The 21,739-nt window shown below is 57.8% G+C and overlaps 11 protein-coding genes across 11 annotated transcripts; 5 read left to right on the forward strand and 6 right to left on the reverse strand.

Moving 5' to 3' along the window:
• Window positions 1-667: 667 nt before the first annotated feature.
• On the reverse strand, window positions 668-2,704 carry SPRG_11347 (hypothetical protein; the record flags this gene model as incomplete). Its single annotated transcript, XM_012351528.1, has 2 exons — window positions 668-1,801; window positions 1,847-2,704. 2 exons carry the CDS (start codon window positions 2,702-2,704, stop codon window positions 668-670), a joined length of 1,992 nt encoding a protein of 663 aa, XP_012206918.1.
• A 102-nt stretch (window positions 2,705-2,806) lies between these two features.
• Window positions 2,807-5,705, forward strand: SPRG_11348 (hypothetical protein). Its single transcript, XM_012351529.1, has 4 exons — window positions 2,807-4,307; window positions 4,361-4,534; window positions 4,583-5,131; window positions 5,177-5,705. The coding sequence occupies exons 1-4, from the start codon at window positions 2,826-2,828 to the stop codon at window positions 5,669-5,671; spliced, it is 2,700 nt and encodes an 899-aa protein (XP_012206919.1). The 5' UTR covers window positions 2,807-2,825; the 3' UTR covers window positions 5,672-5,705.
• Window positions 5,706-6,058: 353 nt separating this feature from the next.
• SPRG_11349 (hypothetical protein) lies at window positions 6,059-6,980 on the forward strand (the record flags this gene model as incomplete). The annotated part of the gene is made up of 5 exons (XM_012351530.1): window positions 6,059-6,185; window positions 6,235-6,447; window positions 6,502-6,578; window positions 6,637-6,813; window positions 6,855-6,980. 5 exons carry the CDS (start codon window positions 6,059-6,061, stop codon window positions 6,978-6,980), a joined length of 720 nt encoding a protein of 239 aa, XP_012206920.1.
• Window positions 6,981-7,431: 451 nt separating this feature from the next.
• On the forward strand, window positions 7,432-7,789 carry SPRG_11350 (hypothetical protein; the record flags this gene model as incomplete). Its single annotated transcript, XM_012351531.1, has 2 exons — window positions 7,432-7,628; window positions 7,672-7,789. 2 exons carry the CDS (start codon window positions 7,432-7,434, stop codon window positions 7,787-7,789), a joined length of 315 nt encoding a protein of 104 aa, XP_012206921.1.
• A 232-nt stretch (window positions 7,790-8,021) lies between these two features.
• SPRG_11351 (hypothetical protein) lies at window positions 8,022-10,451 on the reverse strand (the record flags this gene model as incomplete). Its single annotated transcript, XM_012351532.1, has 5 exons — window positions 8,022-8,730; window positions 8,776-9,248; window positions 9,349-9,603; window positions 9,653-9,727; window positions 9,780-10,451. The coding sequence occupies 5 exons, from the start codon at window positions 10,449-10,451 to the stop codon at window positions 8,022-8,024; spliced, it is 2,184 nt and encodes a 727-aa protein (XP_012206922.1).
• A 732-nt stretch (window positions 10,452-11,183) lies between these two features.
• SPRG_11352 (hypothetical protein) lies at window positions 11,184-13,256 on the reverse strand (the record flags this gene model as incomplete). The annotated part of the gene is made up of 5 exons (XM_012351533.1): window positions 11,184-11,426; window positions 11,488-12,783; window positions 12,864-12,971; window positions 13,019-13,108; window positions 13,158-13,256. 5 exons carry the CDS (start codon window positions 13,254-13,256, stop codon window positions 11,184-11,186), a joined length of 1,836 nt encoding a protein of 611 aa, XP_012206923.1.
• Window positions 13,257-13,949: 693 nt separating this feature from the next.
• SPRG_11353 (hypothetical protein) lies at window positions 13,950-15,629 on the forward strand. Its single transcript, XM_012351534.1, has 10 exons — window positions 13,950-14,164; window positions 14,221-14,359; window positions 14,405-14,475; window positions 14,536-14,685; window positions 14,736-14,906; window positions 14,947-15,120; window positions 15,169-15,234; window positions 15,283-15,327; window positions 15,382-15,414; window positions 15,467-15,629. Exons 1-10 carry the CDS (start codon window positions 13,982-13,984, stop codon window positions 15,554-15,556), a joined length of 1,122 nt encoding a protein of 373 aa, XP_012206924.1. The 5' UTR covers window positions 13,950-13,981; the 3' UTR covers window positions 15,557-15,629.
• A 142-nt stretch (window positions 15,630-15,771) lies between these two features.
• Window positions 15,772-16,910, reverse strand: SPRG_11354 (hypothetical protein). The gene is made up of 3 exons (XM_012351535.1): window positions 16,546-16,910; window positions 16,053-16,497; window positions 15,772-16,009 (listed from the first exon to the last, which is right to left on the reverse strand). Exons 1-3 carry the CDS (start codon window positions 16,897-16,899, stop codon window positions 15,807-15,809), a joined length of 1,002 nt encoding a protein of 333 aa, XP_012206925.1. The 5' UTR covers window positions 16,900-16,910; the 3' UTR covers window positions 15,772-15,806.
• A 243-nt stretch (window positions 16,911-17,153) lies between these two features.
• Window positions 17,154-18,997, reverse strand: SPRG_11355 (hypothetical protein). The gene is made up of 2 exons (XM_012351536.1): window positions 18,056-18,997; window positions 17,154-18,005 (listed from the first exon to the last, which is right to left on the reverse strand). Exons 1-2 carry the CDS (start codon window positions 18,978-18,980, stop codon window positions 17,158-17,160), a joined length of 1,773 nt encoding a protein of 590 aa, XP_012206926.1. The 5' UTR covers window positions 18,981-18,997; the 3' UTR covers window positions 17,154-17,157.
• Window positions 18,998-19,882: 885 nt separating this feature from the next.
• Window positions 19,883-21,086, forward strand: SPRG_11356 (hypothetical protein). Its single transcript, XM_012351537.1, has 6 exons — window positions 19,883-20,025; window positions 20,073-20,183; window positions 20,235-20,288; window positions 20,337-20,439; window positions 20,483-20,830; window positions 20,883-21,086. Exons 1-6 carry the CDS (start codon window positions 19,895-19,897, stop codon window positions 21,039-21,041), a joined length of 906 nt encoding a protein of 301 aa, XP_012206927.1. The 5' UTR covers window positions 19,883-19,894; the 3' UTR covers window positions 21,042-21,086.
• SPRG_11357 (hypothetical protein) lies at window positions 21,028-21,628 on the reverse strand. The gene is made up of 5 exons (XM_012351538.1): window positions 21,548-21,628; window positions 21,443-21,500; window positions 21,339-21,398; window positions 21,245-21,292; window positions 21,028-21,197 (listed from the first exon to the last, which is right to left on the reverse strand). Exons 1-5 carry the CDS (start codon window positions 21,598-21,600, stop codon window positions 21,063-21,065), a joined length of 354 nt encoding a protein of 117 aa, XP_012206928.1. The 5' UTR covers window positions 21,601-21,628; the 3' UTR covers window positions 21,028-21,062.
• Between the last annotated feature and the right edge of the window lie 111 nt (window positions 21,629-21,739).

The raw sequence follows: 21,739 nt of genomic DNA on the forward strand, positions 1-21,739 counted from the left end.
CGGGGGGGTGGTCGACTGGGGCCGTCGGCGGCGTGTATGGAGCACTCATGTCGGTGTCCAAGAAAAACTGCTGCACATAGAGATCCTGACACAAGGATTCGCACTGAAGAAGGTCGAGCAAGACGCGATGCAGGATGCTCGCCTCCGACTCGTCCGCTGCCCTCTTCTCCTATGGCCATCATTGCATCAGACAATATTCATCTTGAACATCAATCGCACGAGGGAGAGGCGACGCAGTTGACCCATGTCCACATCCCCCGACGTCTCGAGTGCTGCCACGAGCACTTCAAAGTCGACCCAGCGCTTGGCGAGGGACCATGCAATGCCCGTTTCAGTGTGCACAACGTCAATGCGAAAGCGTCGGCCCGCTCCGTTGTTGTCGCAGTCGTCTTCAATCTGAACGACGCGCGCAATGGTCAGTCGCAGCCGACGGCGGGCGGCGTCGTGCTCGTAGCAGGCATTGCAGACTCGCTGGTCGCCGTTGGCGTCATGGATGCAGTGGTTGCTGCATGCAAAGCAACACTGTCGACGACACATGGGGCACTCGAAGACGACTTGGTCGTTGCTTTGGTTTTCAAGCCGTACAGGGCGTAGGCACACGCCACAGGCATCGCCGGTCTCGACAACAGCGTGCAATGGCATGTGTGACACCACGGCGTCATCTACCTCAGAACATACATATGAGGCATCGCAATAATGGCACCTGCCGACCTGGTGCAAGCACATATTGGCGCGTGCAGCGCTCGCGCACCCACTTGCGTCGCCGCACGCAGTCGAGGGACCGTTCTGTGTCGTGGAAGCCGTCTTTCGAGAGTTTGGCGTACTGCCAGTCGCCTTCCAGCTGCCACTCGCTCGTCCAGACCCACTCGGACGATGGCAGGACGTTGATGCGCTTGCGCTTGTCGCTGGACTTGACCCAGCCTTGCAGCGGCAAGTACCGCTCGATCTCGCAGGCGGCATCCAGGACCATGCTGCCGTCGGCCGGCGCCGTATCGGGGCGGCCAAGGACACTGCCCAAGTCGCTTTCCCACGAGTATGCGCTGAGGCGGAAGAGCGCCTGCAACACGCTTTCCATTGCCGCCTTGTCGCGCAAGATAGCATACGGCTCGTAGTAGATCTCGGTGAGCGACGTCGTGAGCGTAAAGGCGGTAAAATAGGCCCAGAGCTCGCCGTCTTCGAGGCCGAGCAGCAGCCACTGCAGCCCGCGCGCACAGCAAAGATCGTGACTCGGTGTCGCCGACGGCAGCGATAGCACGACATCAATGCGGGGCTTCCAGAATGTGATTTCGGGCCGTGCTTCCGTGAGGTAGGTCCAGTACGTCGCCGATGGCTGCAGACCGAAGAGGAGCACTTTCTCTAGTGCGGAGAGAAGGGCGTGCAATTCGGCACTGCGACCGCTCGCCCGCGCCTCGGACGAACCTTGGAGGAGTCGCACCATGGCGTCGACGGCACTAGTGAGCGTGGCGACGACCGCGTCTCCGGCCGATGACGCAGACGCATCGACGCATGGCTCGTGGGCTAGCGATTTGCTACTGCTATTGTTGGTCGAGTGGAGTCGACGAAAGCGTGCCTTCATCTTCATCAACGACGGGAGTGGGCTTGTCTTCTTCTTCGTGACACTGGTCGTCCCGGACGAACTCGTGTTGGATCGAAGCAATACCGGAGGTGGCTCCGCCGTCCACGTTGTCAGTAACATGGACGACGACGCATCCAACTCGGGCCAGAGCTTGGCCAGATCGCCTTCGTCCCACTTGGCATATCGCTTGGTCGTTGAGGCGGCGTACGGTTGTCCAATAGGACTCTCGCCACGCGGACTCGCCGGTGGCAGCGATGCCACCAGTAGCACGTTCATGTGCTTGGGCTCACTGTACGCGAGCATGGGCTCCAAGATGCACTTGGCGATCATTTCCGCCAAAAAGTGAGACGTGAGTGCACCGAGCGAGAACAAGGTGCTATGGTCGCGGCGTGGGTTCGCGTCGGGTCGGCACACGGTGAGCAGTTGTAGCGAGAGGTGCTTGAGGTAGCCACTGTCGTGGCAGCCGCGGTGCAGTGTCGGTGTGTGTGTGTGGCGAACGTACTCGAGCACGCGCCGGCGGCGGGCGTCGACGTTGTCCTGCTCGTCAAACTCGATCGGGTGCGCGGCCGCGAGCGTTGCGTACATATCCCGAAAGGCGGCGAGGTGGAGGCGCACGAGCTCGACAGCATCGGTGGCGAGCGCCATGGCGCTGTGGTACTGCAGATGCTGCATGCAGCGCTGCGCGACCGTGCCGAGGATGTCGCAGAGGATGAGCTTGACGCCGGTGAGAAATGCGTCGTCGTTCGTGAGCTGCTTGTACCAGCTCGCGACGTTGTCACGCACGACGATGTTGATCAGCGTCCCGAGCTCTTCGGCTATGCTCGTATCCAGGCCGTATGTCGTGTGCAGGTAGGCGGCGGGAGGCAGCTTCCGCACCGCGTCGGGGCGAAACCCGGCGTCCAGCAAATTCGGGCGCCGCTTTTCATGCTGCTTCCCAAGGACGTAGAGCAGGTGTACGCTCGAGAGATGGGATTGAAACGTGGCGAGGAGCTCGTACGCTGACTGAAGGGATGCGAGTAGCACGAACGAGAGGATGGCTATGAGCACCTCGGTCCCGGCCACCACCAACGCGGGTGGCATGAGAGCGAGTCCGAGCATGAGGCAGGCACTGGCGACGTCGAAGCGCATGCTGCAATGTCGTTTGATGTGCAAGTTTCATTTCTCGACACGCTTGGTTTCAAACTGAAACATGCCTTTTTAGAGCGCTGGTGTTTCGCAACGACTGTGAAACGACGACGATCGTGCAAGGATGGCGGCGACGACCGAGCCGTGGGCGGCGACCGAGACGGGCATCGACGACGATCTCGGACGCGACAGCGACAACGACAACGACGACGACGACGACGACGAGGATGACGACGACGATCCGGCCAACGATGAACAGACTATCGTCGATATTGGCAAGCATCAGCGCATGCAGCGCATTCAAAAAGTGTTGTATGACCAGCTCGTTGGCAATGACGAGCGAATTACGCTCGAGCTACGCGAGAAGGAAGAGGAGCTTCGTCGCGCCAAGACCAAGCGCGAAGATTTGGGTGTCGAGCTCTACGGCGTCCAGCAGCAGCTCGCGCAGCTCCAGATTGCGCTGGAAGGGTCGCACAACAAGCTCAACGAGCAGCACGACGCGCGGTTCCGCGCCGAGGACGGTCTCGACGATGTGAAAGACGCGTTCGCGAAGAAGAAGCTGGTTGTTGAGAAGAGCCAGAGCCAAATGAAGAAGGCGCAGACCGAGCTCGATGCGCTCAACGCGACCTTGCGCCAAGTCGAGGCGTACAACCAAGAGATGAAGAGCGAGATTGCGCGCAACCAGCGCGCGGCGCACAAGGCCGAAGAGACGGTCTCGACGCTCGAGAAGGAAAAGAAGAAGCAAGACCTCTTTATTGACAAGCTCGCAGAAGAGGTCAAGTTCTTAAAGGAGCAGACGACACTCTTTGCGTCGCAGCTCAAGGTCCAAAAGCAAGAGACGATCGCAGCCGAAGAGACACTGAAAGAAGCGGCCAAGCAAATGGAAGCGACCGCGTTCGAGAAGAAGCAGCTCATGCAGCAGTGGAAGAGCTCGCTGATTGGGATGAGCCAGCGCGACCAAGCACTCATGGCCACCCAAGCTGCCATCAGCAATGTCGTCGAGCAAGATTTAGCGCTCGCGTCCGAGATCCGCGGCTACAAGTCGTCGATCGAGAAGGCACAAACCGTGCACGAGACGCTAACCGGCACGATGGACCGGTTTGACTCGGAAAACAAGTTTGTCGAAGAGCAGCTCGGGACGCTGCAGCAGGACATGGCCAAGCTCTCGGAGCGCCATGAAATGCTCACAAAATCCAACAAGCAGACACAAAGTCAAGTCGAGAAGGTGGTGGCGGACGGGAAGAAGCTCGATTCGGAAACCACGTCGGCGGCGCAGACGCTCGAGACGGTCCAGAAGGAACGTCATGCGCTGGAAGACGCGATCCAAGCCCAGAAAAACACCCAAACGACGATGAACAAGGCCGCCAACAACCTCGTGAAGGAAGCCCAGAAGATCCAGACGCTCATCCACGAAAAAGAGATTTTGTATGCCAACATCAAGAACGAAATGGCGCGTGTCAACGTCGACATTCTCAACGTCCAAGCGCACAGCGCGCAGCTCAAGGAAGAGCAGGAGAAGAACGTGACCGAGCTCAAGGCCAAAGACCTCGCTGTCGAGAAGACAGAGCTCGAGATCCGCCAGCGCAACGACGAGATCGAGAAAAAGGTACTATCGGCCATGTGGTTAGAGGACGTGTCGTCCGAGTCCACGCGTTTTAGATGCTCCGTTTGGACCGACTCAACAAGAAGTACGAGCAATTAGTGTCCAACATGGAAGATGAGAACACGGGGCCGCTCGAGGCGACGATTAAAAACATCAAGAAAGAGACAGCGCAGCGCAAGAAGGAAAACGTCGAGCTCCAGCGTGATTGGCTCCAGATTCAAACGTCCTTGGTACTACCAACAATGTGTCTGTTGTCGATGCGACTTGTTTGTATTTAGGTCAACTTGACGGCCGAGAGCGAAGACATTCGCGAGAAGAACCAAGAGCTCAAGAGCAAGACCAGCATCCTCGAACAAAAGCAGCTGCGGCTCGTGGGCGAGGGCAGTCTTTTGCAGTCGGACGTCAAGGAGCTCCGCGCGGGCATTACGAGCATGCACATCGATACCGTCAAGCTCAACGAGCTCATTGCCAAGAACAAGGACAAGCAGGAATTGCTCCAGAACGTCAATTTCAGTCTTGAGATTGAGTTCAAGCGCGAGCTCAAAGAGCTCGAGGCCGAGTCGATCGCGATGGAGGCCCAAGCGCAAACCATCAAGGCCGAGAAGCAAATGCTGCTCGACCAGATCATTGAAGTCGAGCGCCAGATCATGCTCTGGGAGAAAAAGATCCAGATCGAGAAGGAGACTCAGGCCGCTCTCGACCCGGAAGTCGGTCAAGCCGAAGCGCGCAACATGGAAAAAGAGATTCACCGCATGCGTCTCCGCCTCGAGGCCCTCGAGCGCGACCAAGAACGCATGGTGCTCGATATGGAGCGCGCGATCCACAAGGTATAGTTCCACGCGGCTTATGTGTTTTAGAACTTGAGAATGTAGCGTGACGCGATCGCGATGCGCGGACGCGGCAAGAAAGACTCGGACGTGACCCAAGCGTCGCTCTTGACCAAGGTCGCGACGCTCCAAAACAAGTGCCGCAAAGCCGCCAAAGAAACGAACGCGTTGGAGCGAGCGATCAAGCAGCGCTCGATCCAGACCGAAGACGTGACGTTCCAGATGGACAAGATCAGCCGCGAGCTCAAGCAGCAAGAAGAGCGGGCGGCGAACCTTCAGCGCACGATCAACCAAGCACTGTACGACAAGCAACGCTTCATTGACAACGAAACCCGCAAGCAGCGGCTTCTAAAGCGTTGGGAACACATTGCCCAAGGCAAGGGCATTGACCCGTCGAACGAGGCCAAGTGCTTCGCAGAGCGCGAGAAGGCGACCGAGGACACGCGCAAGATCCGAGAGCTCATCCAAGCACTCCAAGATCAGAACCCGCACCTCAAAGAAGTGCTTACACGCGTCGCCATGCTGGCCGAGCCCGTCTAACGTTTACAAACAAAGGACTTGCATTGAAGGCGAATGTGTCTAGCTCTCCTGGCGCTTTGTGCAGCAGCCGCAAAACATCCAGCGTATATCAAGAGTGTGGACTAGCACCACAGAGTAAGCCACACCCTTGCACACAATGATCTCAGATCTAGCAAGACCAGCCGTCCGCGACGTTGCTAGTTTATGGAGACTCGACTTCAACTTGTGTTTTATATATCAAGCATGCAGGATCCATTTCCCAGTGCTCTCGGTGAAGACCTTGTGTTGACCTTGTCTGCGCGGCAGCAATCTTGATGTCATTTCCTCAGGGCATAAACAACGGGTTTTATGCCTTGGGACCCATGTCGGAGGTTTCACGCTAGAGCCAATCACTTGTCTTTTCAAAAGATGTACCCGACGCTCTGCAAGCCGCAGACGCTCGACATTGAGCGCCGCCGCGTCGTCCTCTCGGAGCGCGAGTACAAAAGCGTGCGCTACCACGAGCCAATGGCGGGCAAGTCCAAGCACGGCATGGGTACACACCGATTGCAAGGGATCATGGAGGTTGATACAGGATCTCGTAGCGCTCTATCTCGTTGCCATTGGCCGCAATAAGATCTATTTGTTTGATCTTCAAAAAACGACCTCGCGCCCGATCGTGTTGCACATGAGCGCCATCACGTCGCTTGCCAAGGTCATTCCAAGAAAGTTTGGGTCCGAGCGGCAAATTCTGCTCTGCGACGACAGCGAATTGTATGCGATTACGCTCCGCGACGACCTTGGCAAGGCGCCGACAAGTACAACATTATTGTCTTGTTGGATCAAGTAGGATTGAAAGCTGGTTGCTGTAGCCTACTACTTGGCATCGTTCGAAGCAGCGTCCAAGGCCTTTGTCTACCTCGACCAAAGCTGGGCATCGTACCTCGAGGTACAAATGTTGTGCTCGCAATATACTCGTATGAAAAAAGAGTATAACAATGGACTAGCGATGTGTGCTGGCGCCCAAGAAGCTGACGACATCGTCGTCCCAAACCACACTACTCTTTCACGCAATCGTGGCCGAGTTTGCCAACACGACCGATATCGTCATGCGGCAAAGTCTCTTGCAGGAGCTCAGTCTGTCGGCCGTGGATGCAGTGCTACTGAAGCGCCTCTTCTTCAATGTACCGAGGTATTCTCTGCTCAGTACCAAAGTTGATTGTAGGAAGACACTATGTTGCACACTGGCGACATGGTGTGCCATGGCTTGCCGTCGCTACTACTGCACCTCTTGATGCAGCTCGACGACCGCAGCGCAAGCGATCTTCCCCGCGCCGCCCAGCTCGAGTAACATCTCAGCTATTCGTTCCTAGGTCTAACGAACCATTGGACGAGATAGGTTAGTACTCGCCTTGCTCAGCTGCTTTCACGGCATGCTGTTCGCCAGCCACGCACTAATGGAACGGCAGACATTTCTCAAGCGCTGGTGACGCACGCCCCCTTTTTGCCACTCACTGAATTTCAAGTATAGTGGTCACTCGTTCCGTGACGTGGCGGCCGTCTTTGCGCTTAATTATACCAAAGGCGAAGCAGACACAGCGCTTTCCGAACCCGACAAGGCGGTAGCAAGGACGCTCCGCATGCGCATTCTCGAGACACAAGCCGCGGTTTTGTTGCAGCTCTACGCCTTTCACCATGAAGTACGTGCCTTGTTGTCAAGAGTCAACACTAGCACGAGCTAGATGACCGAGTGTTTTCCCGATACCTCGCTGTTGCCGACGACAGTGCATTTTTTCGATTTGATGGTCTCGGCACCAACGTACCACAAGTGGTTTCAGCGAGCGATGATGCGTGCGGGTCTCCTCTTTGCCGCGACCGAAAATGACGAGGCTCTCGACGCTCTGCGGCTCTACTGGCTCGTCTCGGTCATCTACCTTACGCTTGCGAGCAACTACCGCGTCCGAGTATGGATTTGCGACGACTGCTTCGACATCTACACGTACGCTCGCTTGATACATGGATACTTTGAAACATGTCGGTAGGCTCTTGTGGTGCAACCCAGGATCGCTCGCACGCTGGACAAACGACGAGACCAACGTCTTTGCAACGCGTGCGGCCACCCACATCCAACACATTTTACAGACTTGTGCCGAGTCGTGAGCTCGGACGATAGCGCTGGATTCCTACTTGTGAAGCCGTCAAAACTTTAAAGGCGGGTATTTTATTAGTATATTAATCCTCTTTAAGGCGATGCGAGGGATCACAAACACGAGAGAGAGCCGACACAAAAGAACAAAATAGTCCAACAACGCGAAAAGCAGGTGGAGAGATGCCCAACTATCGACGTGAGATCACCCGTGGCCATAAAAACGGAATATTGTGAATTATCAATCTACAATAACGACACGAGGCGTTTTGTGCCCCTTCGGTGCCTGGCCGATGCGAGGTACACACGGAGACCACTGATTGGTGCTACGTGTTGAACCCATGCGGTGCTTGGTGGCGCCACAATCACATACTTGTGTTCAAAGCCGGCGAGACGCGCGTTGCTCTGGACTGCCTGAAGCACCTCGGTGATGGTGTCCCACTGGAGACTGTGCACCGGCGTCACCGTCATGTGAAGGTAGCATATGCACTGGCCTTGCACGAGGATCGCGTCGACACCAGGAAAGACCACGTGGTCCGGCGTCCAGTACATCTCGTCGGCCAGTCCCGTCCATAGAAATGCCATGCAAGATTGCTTGGAGACGACATCGTCTGTGGTGTCGTCCCGTGGCGGCTGTTGGCCCACTGTTTGCGGCAAGATCGCTAGGTCCAGCGTCTCCGTCGTCGATATATCACAGCGCGTGAGCACCAGCTCGAGGATGCCGTCGTAGGCAAGCTTGTGCAGAAAGGCTTCAAAGAGTGATTGGTGCAGCGACGCATTCGCGGTCGTCTCGACCCACCCGAGCATCTCCTCAAAGTCATCGACGCTCGTCTTGGGTGTCCAGAAACGCTGGTCGACTCTGGCATCGACGATCTGCCGGCAGTGCTTCACGTGCATGTAATGCTCGTGCTGGTAAATGTCTTGAATGTACATGCGAGCGTCGTCGTCCAACACGCTACGTGATGCATTGGATCGTCGGCTTGTCGGCGACCGAAGAAACGCGCGCAAGCTGCCGCCAGAGTGCGCGTAGCGCTCCTCCAACGTGGGCAAAATCTCGTCGTTGGCTGCGAGCGCGGCGCAAAGAGCATCTTTCGACCACGCGGGGACAATCAAGGGCACGCGCGGGTCATCGTCCTTGATGCGGTACTGCGCCGAGGACGAAATGATGTGGCACACATCAATCACCGCACACGAGTGGCGAATGTCCGACTCGAGGTAGCCGTCGCCGACGAGGAGGTACTTTTTTCGGTGGACCCGGCTTTCTGCTCGAAACGTCTCCATGAGATCCGAGAGGTTTTGCCGGTCAAAGCACGGGTACTTGGTGACGTGGCCGCCGCGAAACCAAAGGACAGCGTCCGTGCGAGCGACGGCGTCCGTGCTGACGGTGGCTTGGCTCTTTACAGCGCGCAAGAGCAGAAGGTTGAAATCGTGGTACACGCCGAGGTAGACGCAAAAGAGCACGAGCAGCACCGACTTGCCGACGCCCGGCGACCCCGTGACAAGCAGGGGTAGCAGGCATCGCGGGTGACGTGGTGATGCCCGCGGCGTTGCCCGCGGCATTGCTCGCGGCGACTTGGAGCGCAGCAAACGCCCCGCCGTCTCCGTTCTTGGGCAGCGTAAAGTTAACGCGCAAGAGGTCCCACGCCATCTTCATCTCCTTGCGGACGTAGACAAACGGTGGAAAGCCGCCATAGTGGTCAAAAATGGTCGCAAGCTTGGTCGTCTGGAGCATTGCGCCCACTCGAGCTCGCTCGAGGTCGGGCACGTCGGCGGCCGTCAGCGTGCCCGCATCGTTGGTTTGATACGACTTGATCAACTTGGTCGGACGCTCTACGCAGCCACACCGTTAGCGAAAATAGTGGCGATAGAGGTTGTACCTTGTCCAGTCGTGTCGTCGACGTCGCGCGGATGTACCACGCCAGCAACTGGTCGTCGCAGTGCCCGCGTGTCTTCTCTTCCCCGCCGTTGAAAGGTCGCATGGGCAACATCGAGGATATGAGCGACCAGGACCTCGCACTGCGTCCCGTCGAGAAAGATGCACGGCAAAAGCATGTCGGTTACCGGCGGCGGTGACAAATGCGCGCTCAAGAGATCGAGAGCCGCGTAGTCGAGCCCTGCGTTACGGCCATGGGCAAGAAAGTGGCCCACAATCGTCGCCGTGTCCGTCTGCACTGCCGCGACGGAGTGCGACGCCAGCGGCAGCGCATCGAAGGGCCGCAACGCGTAGCCGGCTAGAGTCAGCACAATCAACGTCGGGTGGTTCAAGGGAATGATGACCGCGCCCGTGTCTGCCTTGATGACGAGCTCGTAGCCCGTGGCCTCTCGCCACTGACTGCCCATGACAAAGCCGTAGTTCCAGGTACCGGCAAGCGCATAGCAGACGTACGACAAGATGTACGTCGCGGCGCCCGCGTCTGCTTCGCGCTTGGACACAATATGCTCGCGGAAGCTCGAGACGAGCATGCAGGGTTTGACGCTTGCGGAAAGGAGGTTCGGCTGAACGTGCATCGACGCCATTGCGCGGCCAGATGGGATCGGTCGGACGTGCCAGGCTAAGGCAATGCGCTTACACTCGACGAAGACCCAATGCTCCGTGCCAAAGACGTCCGGTGGGACCAGCGCATAGAAGGCCGTGTCGGTCAGAGCACTCCAGAGATTACCCAGGACATTGCCCATGACCACGTGCCTTTGACAATGATCGAACAGCTCTAACGGTGGCGCAAATGAAGCTCAGGGATTGGTTGAACCGTATTCTGATGCTTGCGATCTGTCCAAATGTATCCACGCAAGCTATTCAAGCATCCAACGTGGGGACTGTCATAAGGTGCCATTCTATCGGAGGACTCTTGACCCATTTGGGCATAGGACATACTGGTGGGCACGCTTCTTTGGCTTCATCAACGTTGCCTTGAGGCTCGACGACCCAGGTAGTTGTCGTGTTCAGGTCTCGCTTGAACTACTTGACTTAGGTCGCAATGGCCATGACGATGGCGAGGACGCAGACAATCATGGAAAGCGATATCGTCTCCATCCTGTGCGTCTTGTTGACGCCTCGAGTCGACGTGGCGCCGCCTTGAGAACGTCTCGACACTTGTCGGTCGTTTTGCCGGCAACTCGTTGCCAACGCGGTGGAATTGGTGTTAGTCGCAAGTCGTTCGAGCGCCCTCCTCGATATCTGCGTCGCTCGTGGGCAGTCTCTGCTACGCCTCGTCATGGTCCATACTAACAACCCTTGTTTGGCTTAACAAATCGAGCATGTTTATGTTTTCATCCTGCCCACAAGGAGCTGCACGTCGCCACCTGTCTTGATGTCGTCTAGTTGATCGATTCAGAGACGACACATATACGTATATGGTGGTGTTGTTAATATCTATTAGTAGTTGTAATCAATCTATCGTGTGCACAAAGTTACTCCGAGTCCTCGTCGTCTTCGTCGTCTTCGTCATCCTCGGCCTCGTCGTCGTCGTCGGCCGTCTCTTCCTCGTCATTCTCGTCCTCACCGGCGTCCTCGTCGTCTTCGCGGTACGTCACCAGCGGCGTCTCGTCGACCGCAATCGCGTTGGCGCGGCCCGCAATCTGGCCGAGGACGAGGTTTAGGCGGCCGTTGAGCTTGTGCAGCTGCGGGAAGACCTTGAGGCGCGCGTCGAGCGACTAGACGGGCCATCGTGAGCAATTTCAAATTCAGGAAAAAGGCGCAAAAAACCAATAATACCTGGTAGAGGCCCGAGAGCTTGTCGACAACGTCCGGGACCGTCATGAGGTACGCCGTGTGGTTCAAAAGAAGGTACTTGATCCAGACGCACATGGTCGCACCACGCGTCGGGCGCTTCTCCAGCTTCTCGACAAGCAGCAGCACGAAGGGAAAGACCTTGGTCGGGCTCAGGCGACGGCACGTCTCGTCAATGACCTTGAGGTCGTGGACGCGGAGGCAGTTTTCAAGCAGCACATTGTCCTTGGACTGCAGCGCCTGCTCGAGCACCGAGACGAGCGACGTCGACGACGCCTGCGCCTTGACGCGCGACGTGCTGCGGTACTGGTCCGTCAAGACCGTGTCGGCGTCTTCGTCTTCGTTCTCGCTGTGTTCGAGTTCGTCGGCCAGCGCCTGGACGCGTTCACCGAGCGTCGCTTCGTCCTCATCCTCGTCTTCGTCCGCGTTATGCTCCACCGTCGAGTCAATGGCAGTCGACGTCTTGGCCGAGCCGCGTTCGAGGAGCGACGGCACGTGCGTCTTGGCGACCACTTCGGTCTCGTCGGTCGTCTTGGCCTTCTTGGACGGCTTCTCGAGAAGGAGGCCCGTGTTGTCAAGCGCGTCGAGCGTGATGTCGCCACGGAAGGCGCCGTCCGCATCGACAAGCGCGACCGTCTCGAAATGCGGCTTGATCGCCGCACCGCGTGCGACAATGACCGACGTCTCGGTCGCCGAGGTCAGCGACGCGACGAGGACCGCCGACGAGAGCACCTTGGCGACCGCCGCGATCGGCTTCGACGCGGCGGTCATCGCGTGCGTCCAGACAAAGACCGCGCCGGCTTCGGTCGTCGCGACCACAATGGCGGTCGAGTTCTTGGCCTTCTTGGCCACGGTCACGCGGCCATGCACGTGGACCGGCGTCGAGTCGCACGAAAAATTGTACAGCGGATCCTCCGAGTCGGATGTCGCGTCAAAGACGTTGACAAAGCGCTCGGCCGACGACGAGAAGAGGTAGCGACCGCAGGCCGAGAAGAAGAGCTGCGTGACGGCCGACGCGTGGCCAAACGTGAGACGCTTGCTCTTCTTGCCCGAGACCACGTCAAAGAGCTTGATCGAGCTGGCGCCGACCGCAAGGACGTCGTCGTTGGACGAGAGCGCGAGCTTGGTCGCGCCGTCCGAGCCCACCTTGATCTTGCGGACCATCTTGGCGTCCTTGACGTTCCACTCAAAGACGTACTTCTCCGCCGCCGACGAAAAGAGCGACGTGCCCGTGGACGAAAACACAATGTCGGTGACCGCCGAGCCGTGGCCGTGGTCGTTCTATTGCAGGTCATCGGGATGAGCGCCACGGCGATGCCAATCAGACGCGTACGTTGTCACGCGCAAGGCGCGCGGCCGACCTCGCCCTTCTCGAGGTTCCACACAATGATCGCACCCGTGCTCGTGCCGAGCGCAATGATGCCAAGGTCGCCAGCGGCGCTGCGCTTGGCCTTCTTGCCCGAAGCCGCCTATGTCATCATTACGCACTGCTGGAGGCGCGGCGGGGTAGGCGTACCCACGGCGACGTCGAGGACCACGCCAAACACGTGTACTTGTAGCTCAAGTGATCGCGCTCCTTCAACTCGGACCGAAGCGCGCCGGACGCCTGCAGCGATGGCATAAGTGCAAAGTCGGAAAGGACAGGAGCTGCGTACCGCATCCCAGAGCTTGACACGGTTGTCATCCGAGACGGTCACGAACGACGCCTGGCACGGGCTAAACGCGCTCAAGCGGTGCTTCTGCGTAGACGCCATCTTGTCGGCCGCAAAACTAAGATTTTGGATCTGGTTGGTGGAGCACACCAAGTTGGGCCATTCATTGGACGCAAGCCCACCCAACCAACCACGACAGCGGAAATCCCGGAGAATACTGTGAGTCACACTATTACAGAATTTTAAATAATGTTAGCAAGCGACACCGTCCTCCGAATGAGTACCTTATACCAGCCGTCTGCTCGTCGCTTGGCCCATCGAGGACATGGCAATTCAATAAGGATGTGGCCTTCGGCGAAGTTAATAGCAATGGGGCGCGCTAGCCAGCCCTCGCGCCGTCCAGCGTGTGGGAGAATGATTCGCATCCACTGTTTCCATCGTCGCCCATATCAGAGTCACATCAGGCGCATTTGGCTTGACCCTCAAACAAGTCCAAGCACGTAGCATGCACCAACGCTCTCATGAACGTCCTTCGGTCATTCGCTGGTCGTGCTATTGAGGGGACCTTTGCCACACATCGTTGTTTAGCCTCCTTCAACCGCTGGATGCGCCGAACTCTGTTTCGATGTGGTCTTTTCACCGTCGTTTTTCACCGTCGTTAAATCCCACGCTGACGTGAAAAACGTTGATGTGCGGGAAAGGCATTACTCACGACGCTCCGTTCTGCCCACGTTAAATGTTATCCGGCGCCGTTTATCCGGATCATTCCTGTTCAAACTTTTAAAACGCAGTTGGCGACGAGGGCAAGAGATCCGCGCGACTGCGGCATGGGGACGCCGGACGAGACCAAGGGACATGGGCCCGAGCACGAAGACAACCAAGCCGAGGAAGAACACGTCAAGGACGAGGAGCATGTCGTCGACGGAAGCGAGGCAAGCGCGCTCCAGCGCATCCGCCCGGACGAGACGTACACGGGCGCCCAGCTCGCGCTGCTCATCCAGCAAGCCCAAGTACGTCTACCAGCTCGCAGGCTATCCTATGATATGAAGGATGCATAAACGTGTAGCTCGAGGCCGAGCACAAGTGGAAGAAGAAGATGGCGGATGTCATGGAATCCCATCGCCATGTCCAGATCGAGCTCGTGAACGTCCAGACCGAGCGCGAGCTCCTCCTCCAGACGCACGAAGCAACCAAGACAGCGCTCCGTACATCCTCTCCCGTTCGTCCTTGGTACCATCATGCGTGTATAGAAAAGCTCATGCAGTTTGAGGACGAGAAAGCTGCCGCAACCAGCGATACGACGGCCCGAGAAGCTCTCGTTGTACGACCATCGATGACGCATGGGCGGACGTCCTTACCTTGCTTGTTTGAAATCGCCTAGGCAGCGCTCGAGGTCGAGCGCACCGCGCGCGAGACGCTCGCGAACGAGTGTCTTCAACTGCGGGAAAAGCGCTTGCAGCTCACGCGACGCATCGCGGTGCTCGAGCACCAGATCGTCAAGTACCAGCAGACCGAAACAGTCCTCGCACAGGTTTTTGAGACGCTTTCACGAGTGGGCCATGCATCTCCTACGTTGTGTAGTCGATCTCTCATTTTCAGCACCGCGTCGATGCCAAGGAGCACCAGCGGGCAGAGGACATGGAGCGGCTCAAGGACGAGATTGGAGACGCGACACGGGCCGAGGTTGACACGATCAAGGCTGAGTATCAGAGCGTGCTGAGCGCGCTGACCCTTGTCCAAAGCGACGTCAAGGTACCTTTCCATGCCACGACATTTGCAAGCGTGCGCGTAGAAATACCAAGAAGAGAACGAGCGCTTAACGACCGAGCTCGAAGACGTCAAACAAAACATCCATAACGACGAAGCGATGACGGAAGGACTGCGTGCGCGCGTCAAGCAGCTCGAGACCGAGAAGGCCGTCTTGCAGAGCAAGGCCGAGCAGCTCCAGAAGGCGGATGCCTCTCTCGTACGATGCTCCTGCAATATACGATGCAGTGACTCATGTTAAATACAGCGCTACCGTCTGAACGCGGCGGAGCACCGGGCGAAAGAACTCCAAGCCGAGATCGACGTACTCAAGGTACATTATATGTTTCCTATGGAAGAGGCTCAGAGAAGATGTCGCTAGACACAAGACACGCACACATTAAAGCGACGCGTCGACGAGCTCGAGGTGCGTCATCGAAATGTCAATCGCACAGAAAGCTCATGCGCAGGCAACGTGTAGGCAAAGCAAGACGAGCTCCTCATGGAGAACGCCGTATACGCATCATCCTCTCAGCATTCTCGGACGCTCACAGTATCTTTACTAGCAACTGCAAGAAACTACGCTGCTGTCAACAAGATTGCTGCGGACCTCATTCAATTGGCCGAAGCGCGAGAGATGGAAGAGCAGACGTTGAAGCGTCAAAAGCCCAATTGAGCTGTGTAATAGGAACTGGACATGATGCGTTGTCGTACGTGTCTTATCGAGGCACTACAACTCCACATCGTGCCCGACGACCTTGCGGTTCCATGCAAGCGGTGGTCGATCCCACTCACTGCCATGGCCAGGAGGAAGGAAGCTTTTGGTGCTAGCCATGTATGTGCGAATGGTTCAAAGGTCCACGCAACGCTCGTACGCGCCACACGAGTATGTGGATTGCCGTCGTTTTAGGTGCTTGACACATCATCGCCGCCATATAATTCGGCGATGGCTTGTACGTCGCCGGCGCTCAACCGGTGCCGTTGACCGAGTCGTCCAAAAAGGTCTTCTCGAACCGAGTCGCGGTCACCCACGCGCGTGATCGGCAGCAGCGTCTGCAGCTGGTTGATGCTAAAGTCGTGGAGGCCATAGTGCATGATGGAATCGTAGTCTAACGTGACGCGATCGAGACGCGTCCATAGGGTCTGGCCTACCGTAGTTGTCGGTCGACGACCAGAGCGACACGATGCTCACAGTCGAGCCATGGGCGAGGATCGAGCCCTTGGCAAAGTCCGGTGCGTGGACCGGATCGACGTTTTCCAGGTAGATTTTAACGTAGTCGTCGCGGTCGGCGCGCTGGTGCTCATGGACGAGGCCGACGGTGTGGCCAAGCTCGTGGATGATGTTACCCGTCGAGCAGGCGGGCCCGAGCACAAGAGCTTGGCCGCCATACGCGCACGCACCCGCTACATACCCGAGCGACGCGTAGCAGCCCGAGCCACCTTGGATGTGGACATAGTCGCCGCACGGGTCGCAGCACGCATCCGACGTTGATTGACACGGCAGAAACCGCAGTGGCGTCGAGGCCTCCCAGACCGCCATCGCCTCGTAGATCGCTGTCGCGTTCACATCTGGATCCATTTTGTAGCAGATTTGACCCTATCCAGACACGCATGTATGTCGAGTGCCGTCCAAGCAACAGCGTACATGCGGCCAGAGCGGCGGTGCGCCCGCATCAAAGATGGTGGCGCCGAGGGCGCGGTGGGCGGGGACGTTGAGCGACAAGCGCCGAGGCGTACCCTTGAGACGTTGGGGTGCACAGATCGTCATGTGCGTATGCCCGCAGGAGAGCGTACACTCGTTTAGGGCGCACGTGCTAGTGTTGGCCACGTCAAAGTGCAAGCAGACGTTGGTTATAACATGGTCCATGTTGCAGACGAGAAAGCAGCCCTCGACGCGGCAGGCCATGGGCACATTGTTGACATCCAGCCGCACGATGGACGACGCGGACGCCGACAGGACGAGCAGCGACGCCACAAAGACGCTGCTTCGTCGTCGCATCGTGCAGCTCTGCGGATCGATCTCTGGCCGAGCGCAAATCGCCGTTGAAACCGCAAAACAGGTGGCGTTGGCATCCGGATACCATGACGTGGCCGCACGAGATGACAGGAAATAGAGTTGGTTCGATATGCAGTGTCCGAGACGCGTCCTTTGTATCCCTCTCGCAAATCCCTTCTCACGCGTGCGTCTTTCCTTGGGATGTAGACCTCGTTGCTTTAACACGACACCTCAAGTTCGCAGAGCCCATAAACCGCAAAGTTAGCTACCAAACCGCTTCATGGCGGCCATCGCCATGAGCTCGCGCTTGTGTGCATTCACGCACGCCGTCGAGCAGTACTTGTACGTCAACCGAAGAAACGGCTTGGCGCCCGACGGCTCGCCGCACATGGCACACGCCGCTTCAAGCGCCGCCCGCGCCGCCCGTGCCGCGGCGGCCGCCGCCTCCACTTCCTGTTGCGCCCGCTCGGCCGCCATCTGCTGTTGCTTGCGCTCCTTGGCGCGCTTCTTCTTTTCCTTGTCGCGAGCTTTGCGAGCGTCTTCGACGTCGTCGGTGAGCGCGTCCGGAATCTTGGCCGCTTCATAGTCCCACTGCGCCGGCGCCAGCCCGCGGTAGCGCCGATAGACGTTGCGCGTTTCTTTTGAAGCGCACAGAAAGTACGGGACGCGAAGATGGTCGTCGAGGGCGCACGGGTCGGCGCCGTGTTCGAGCAAGAGACGCACCAAATCAGTCTGGCCAAGGGCCGATGCGATGTGCAACGGCGTGCGGAGGCTGCCGTCGACGTGCGAAATGTTGACGTTGGCGCCGTCGGCCAAGAGGGCGTGAACCGCCGCGAGGTCGCCGGCCTCAACAGCGATCAAGAGGGCCGGCGTGGGCAACGCCGGGATGACTTCAGCAGGCAAATCGATGGCTGGAGGGATGGCTTCCGTCGTGCTTGCCTTGTCCGAGGGCTTCTTCTTGGGTGTTTTGACCGCGACTGGCTTGGGCTCGTACGCAGACGGGAGGAACGGCCCGTAGGAGGCACTGCCGAGGACCGAACGCACGCGACAGACCTCGTCGTATGTCGGACGCAGCGTGCCAAAGGGGACCTTGCGAATGCGCGGGTCGTCTACAACCAAGATATGGTAAGTGGCGTGCATGTAGCCTCGCGAGACGCACCGGCCTGCAAGCCAGTCTTCTCAAAGAAGAGGCCGCGCGATGTCTTGGCCGACCCAAGAAAGATGCGCTTGCAGCCTTGGAGCTCGGTCTTCCAGAGCGTGAGGAGCTCCGAAATGTCTTGCTGGAGCGCCATCTCGTTGTACCGACGCAGCTGCGCGCCCGCCGACTTGGCCTTGCCGCCGGCGGCGTCGTGCGCCGACTGGCTCCCGCCTTGCTTGCGCCGGGTCGTGTAGCGCTGGAAGGCCTTGTGCACGAGCACCTTGTCCTTCTGGAAGACTGCGCCCGCGAACCGACCCGCGCGGAAGAGGAAGACCGCCCATTGGTAGTACGCTGCATCGGTCGAGAAGCTTTGCACCATGTCGGTCGTCGCTTGAAAGCTCGCCTTGTCCTTTTCTGACCACTGCGGAAACGACGCGTTGTAGATCTTGAAGAGCGTCGTGTTGTCCGTGAACGCTTGCAGCGGCTCGCGCTGCAGGTTGGCTTCGCTGCCTTCGTCGTCGCTGTCGTTCTCGTCGCTCGAGAGCGAGAGGTCCAGCGGATGCCGGTACGCATCCTGCGCCTCGTCGTCGTCGTCGTCGCTGTCAGCGGCCAATGCCGTCGTCGTCTTGGTGGCTTGGGACGCCACATACGCGTCGTAGGCGTCCAGCGTCACGCAGTCGAGACCCTTGGACTTGCGCTTCAAATTGTACACATGCAGGTCCGTCTTGAAGTGCGCTTGCTGCTCCTTGACGTCCTCGAACTCGAGGCGGCACGTGCCGCAGGTGAGGCCGCGGACGTCGAGATGGGCACGCACGACCGGCGGATCGGCCGTCGTCGTCGTCGCCGGCGCCGGGTCCTCGTCGACAGCGCCGTTGAGCGATCGCCATGACGCGAGGTTGCTGAGCTCCCAGAGCGGGATGCTGCCATAGCGCTGCTTGCGTTGCATGCTGCTTGGGCGCTTCTTGAATTCTGTCCGTCCCCACCACCTTGATTTCCCACGTGCGTTATGTGCGAAAAACCGTGTGAAAGGTGAAAAATAGAAGCCCCACAACGACCTTCATTCGCGTGTGGCGGCGAACGTGCTGAAAAATTTCCGTTGGCATGAGCGCTTTTGGCGCCAAATTGCACCGCGATAATTTCTACTATGAGTTAGTACATTTCACGACCCTGTCGCTTTACAACTTGAAGATTCGTGTGTTGCTTGAAAACAGTATCTCAATCGCACCGCTAAATAATACACTCCCGTACCGGTACGACGAGGGTACCGACTCGGTACGAGGACGCCGGGGGGCAGGATTTTGTACCGTGACGTCGTTGGTCGTACATAGCGGACACCTGATGGTGATCCTCGTTCGGGTCCAGAGCACCAATTGTCATTTGGCACGCCACGTCTCGTGGTCTTCAAGAGAGCCGTGATGTTGGGTTTCATATAGAACTGTGTGTAGTTGAAAATCGAGTAAATCGTAAAATGCTACTAGTATATCTTTGTACTACACCTTTATCAAACCACGAGTTGACGTATTTCTTGGGCAAGTTCATAATCAGGGTACGGGGTAGCAGTATTAGTTTTCCTGAGATTTATTGAGGGCTTGGCACTGCTGCATGTTGTTGAAATTTGAATAAATCATTCCATGGCTGCTTTCACTATAGAGGACGACGGGTCTGCACTTCGTTTTTGTCTCGCGGGCAGGATGGCGTCGTCTCGAATTGCTACTTGATGCAGCGTCGTCCGTGGCGGGTGTGTACAGTGTAGCGCATCGGTCGACTGTGCTATCGGACCAAAAGTTGAAAAGTTGCATGACCCAAAGCGATTGAGCTATTTATACGTCTCTTGAGGCGACGGGATCACGCGGGCGCTGCATGTTCTCGCTCGACGTCAAGCGCATGCAGGAGAAGCGGCAGCGCCACGACGCGCAGCTGCAGAAGAAGCTCGCCGACGAGTCGCCGACGACAAAGGAGAAGCGCGTGCATCGGCTGTACGGCAAATCCACGTACAACAATCATCTTTTGTCCATATCGAATTGACGCCATGGACCAGCGCCGACATGTACGCGGGGTACCAAGAGCGCGTCCAAGAATTTGTGCAGCAAACGCCAGCTTACTGGACGACCGACTATGGCATCCACGCCAAGACCATGACCAACCCCCTGTATGGACGCTCTCGACCACATCTCCATGTGAACGCGACGCGCCTATGTAGGATATGGCCGCGCGACACGGCCAAAGAGATTCAAACGCCTTACATTGACGCTGGGTATATCCTTTTGCCTCATGCGATGCTCAGCTCTCTTGACCACCGTAGCCATTACGAAGCGCGAGGTCGCCAATACAAAGGCGGTGGCGAGAAAGTGGCGCTGTCGACCGCGCCCGTCACCACGTCACCGTTTCGCACCCCGACGGCCGTCGTACGTCTTGGACATTAGCAACACATACAATATTGTCTGCTAGTTTCAGCACGACACATATGCCAACCCGATCGAGTCGCCCTTTCGGCTTCGGCTTAAACCAAAGGAGATTCAAGCGCCGCTGCGCTACAACACGGTCATGCGCAACCCTGCGTCGACCGAGCTCGAGTCGGACACGTTTGATATGACGTGGACCGAGCCGCCCGTGTTTCCCGCGTGGCGCGATCGGTCGCCAACGAAATGGGTCGCGGGGGACTTTGACTTGACGTTTGCGTCCACCACCACCAAGACCGCGGCTCATCAAGGCATTGGCTGCGTCCCACACGGCGCGACGCTCGACAGCACCGAGCCGTACTCGCCCACGACGCCTATCGTCCCCGCCGTCCCGACAGTATACATATTGCGCGCTATCGTCAATCACTGACGAGCAATATTTGTGGTAGCCGTTTACATCGCGGGCGACGACGGCGCCCGTACCCGCGCAGCGACTGTACCTCAACTCGCTTTTGACGGCCGAAGGTAGTGCGAGCGTCATCCAAGCGACCAAGTCACCAACGGCGCCGGCCCGACGAGCAGCAAAACACAAAACGAGCACCAAGTAAAATAGACGATACAGCGTCAACTTATAAGGACGAAAAGACGAGGAGCTCGACTTCGTAAAACAGTTCCGTGTTGGGGGGCACCACGGGGGGGTACCCGTGCTCCCCGTACCCCATGGACGGCGGAATGCGCAGTCGCGCAATCTGTCCCTTGCTCATCTACACCGACGATGAGACCGCAAGTAGCGCCAAGGCGATGAGCGTACGCGTACAATGGCACTGTCAAGGCCTTGAATGACTTGGTTGGCGCCAACCTACGATCGTTGTCTCGCCCCCTACTCGATGGAATGGAATGGGCACCTGAAACTCATACGTCCGACCGCGGTTGCGCGTCGAGTCGAATAGCGTCCCGTCGGGCAGCTACAACAAACGCATCGTTCGTCAAGGTCATCCGACGGGCGCACCTTGGCACTGTAGTGAATGCGGACTGTATCGCCCGGCCTTGGAAAGTTGACACCATCTCTACCGTGGCATCAAAGCCGTCGACTACTTCAAGTAGGATGCTGAACCCTGGCTTGGCCGTGTCGACCTCCACTTGCGCTTCGGGCGAAGGCTCTGGCATGCGTGTTTGGATCGCGTGACCTCGAAAGATTGACGCCGTTACGACTCGGCGATGGCACCGCCAGTAAATGTACAGGATCGAAGATACAAGGGATTGCACTTCCTTTCGACATCCTCTCCCTACGCACTTCTAGCAGTTG

Source organism: Saprolegnia parasitica (assembly GCF_000151545.1).
Source record: "Saprolegnia parasitica CBS 223.65 unplaced genomic scaffold supercont2.81, whole genome shotgun sequence".
Classification (NCBI taxonomy): domain Eukaryota; phylum Oomycota; class Saprolegniomycetes; order Saprolegniales; family Saprolegniaceae; genus Saprolegnia; species Saprolegnia parasitica.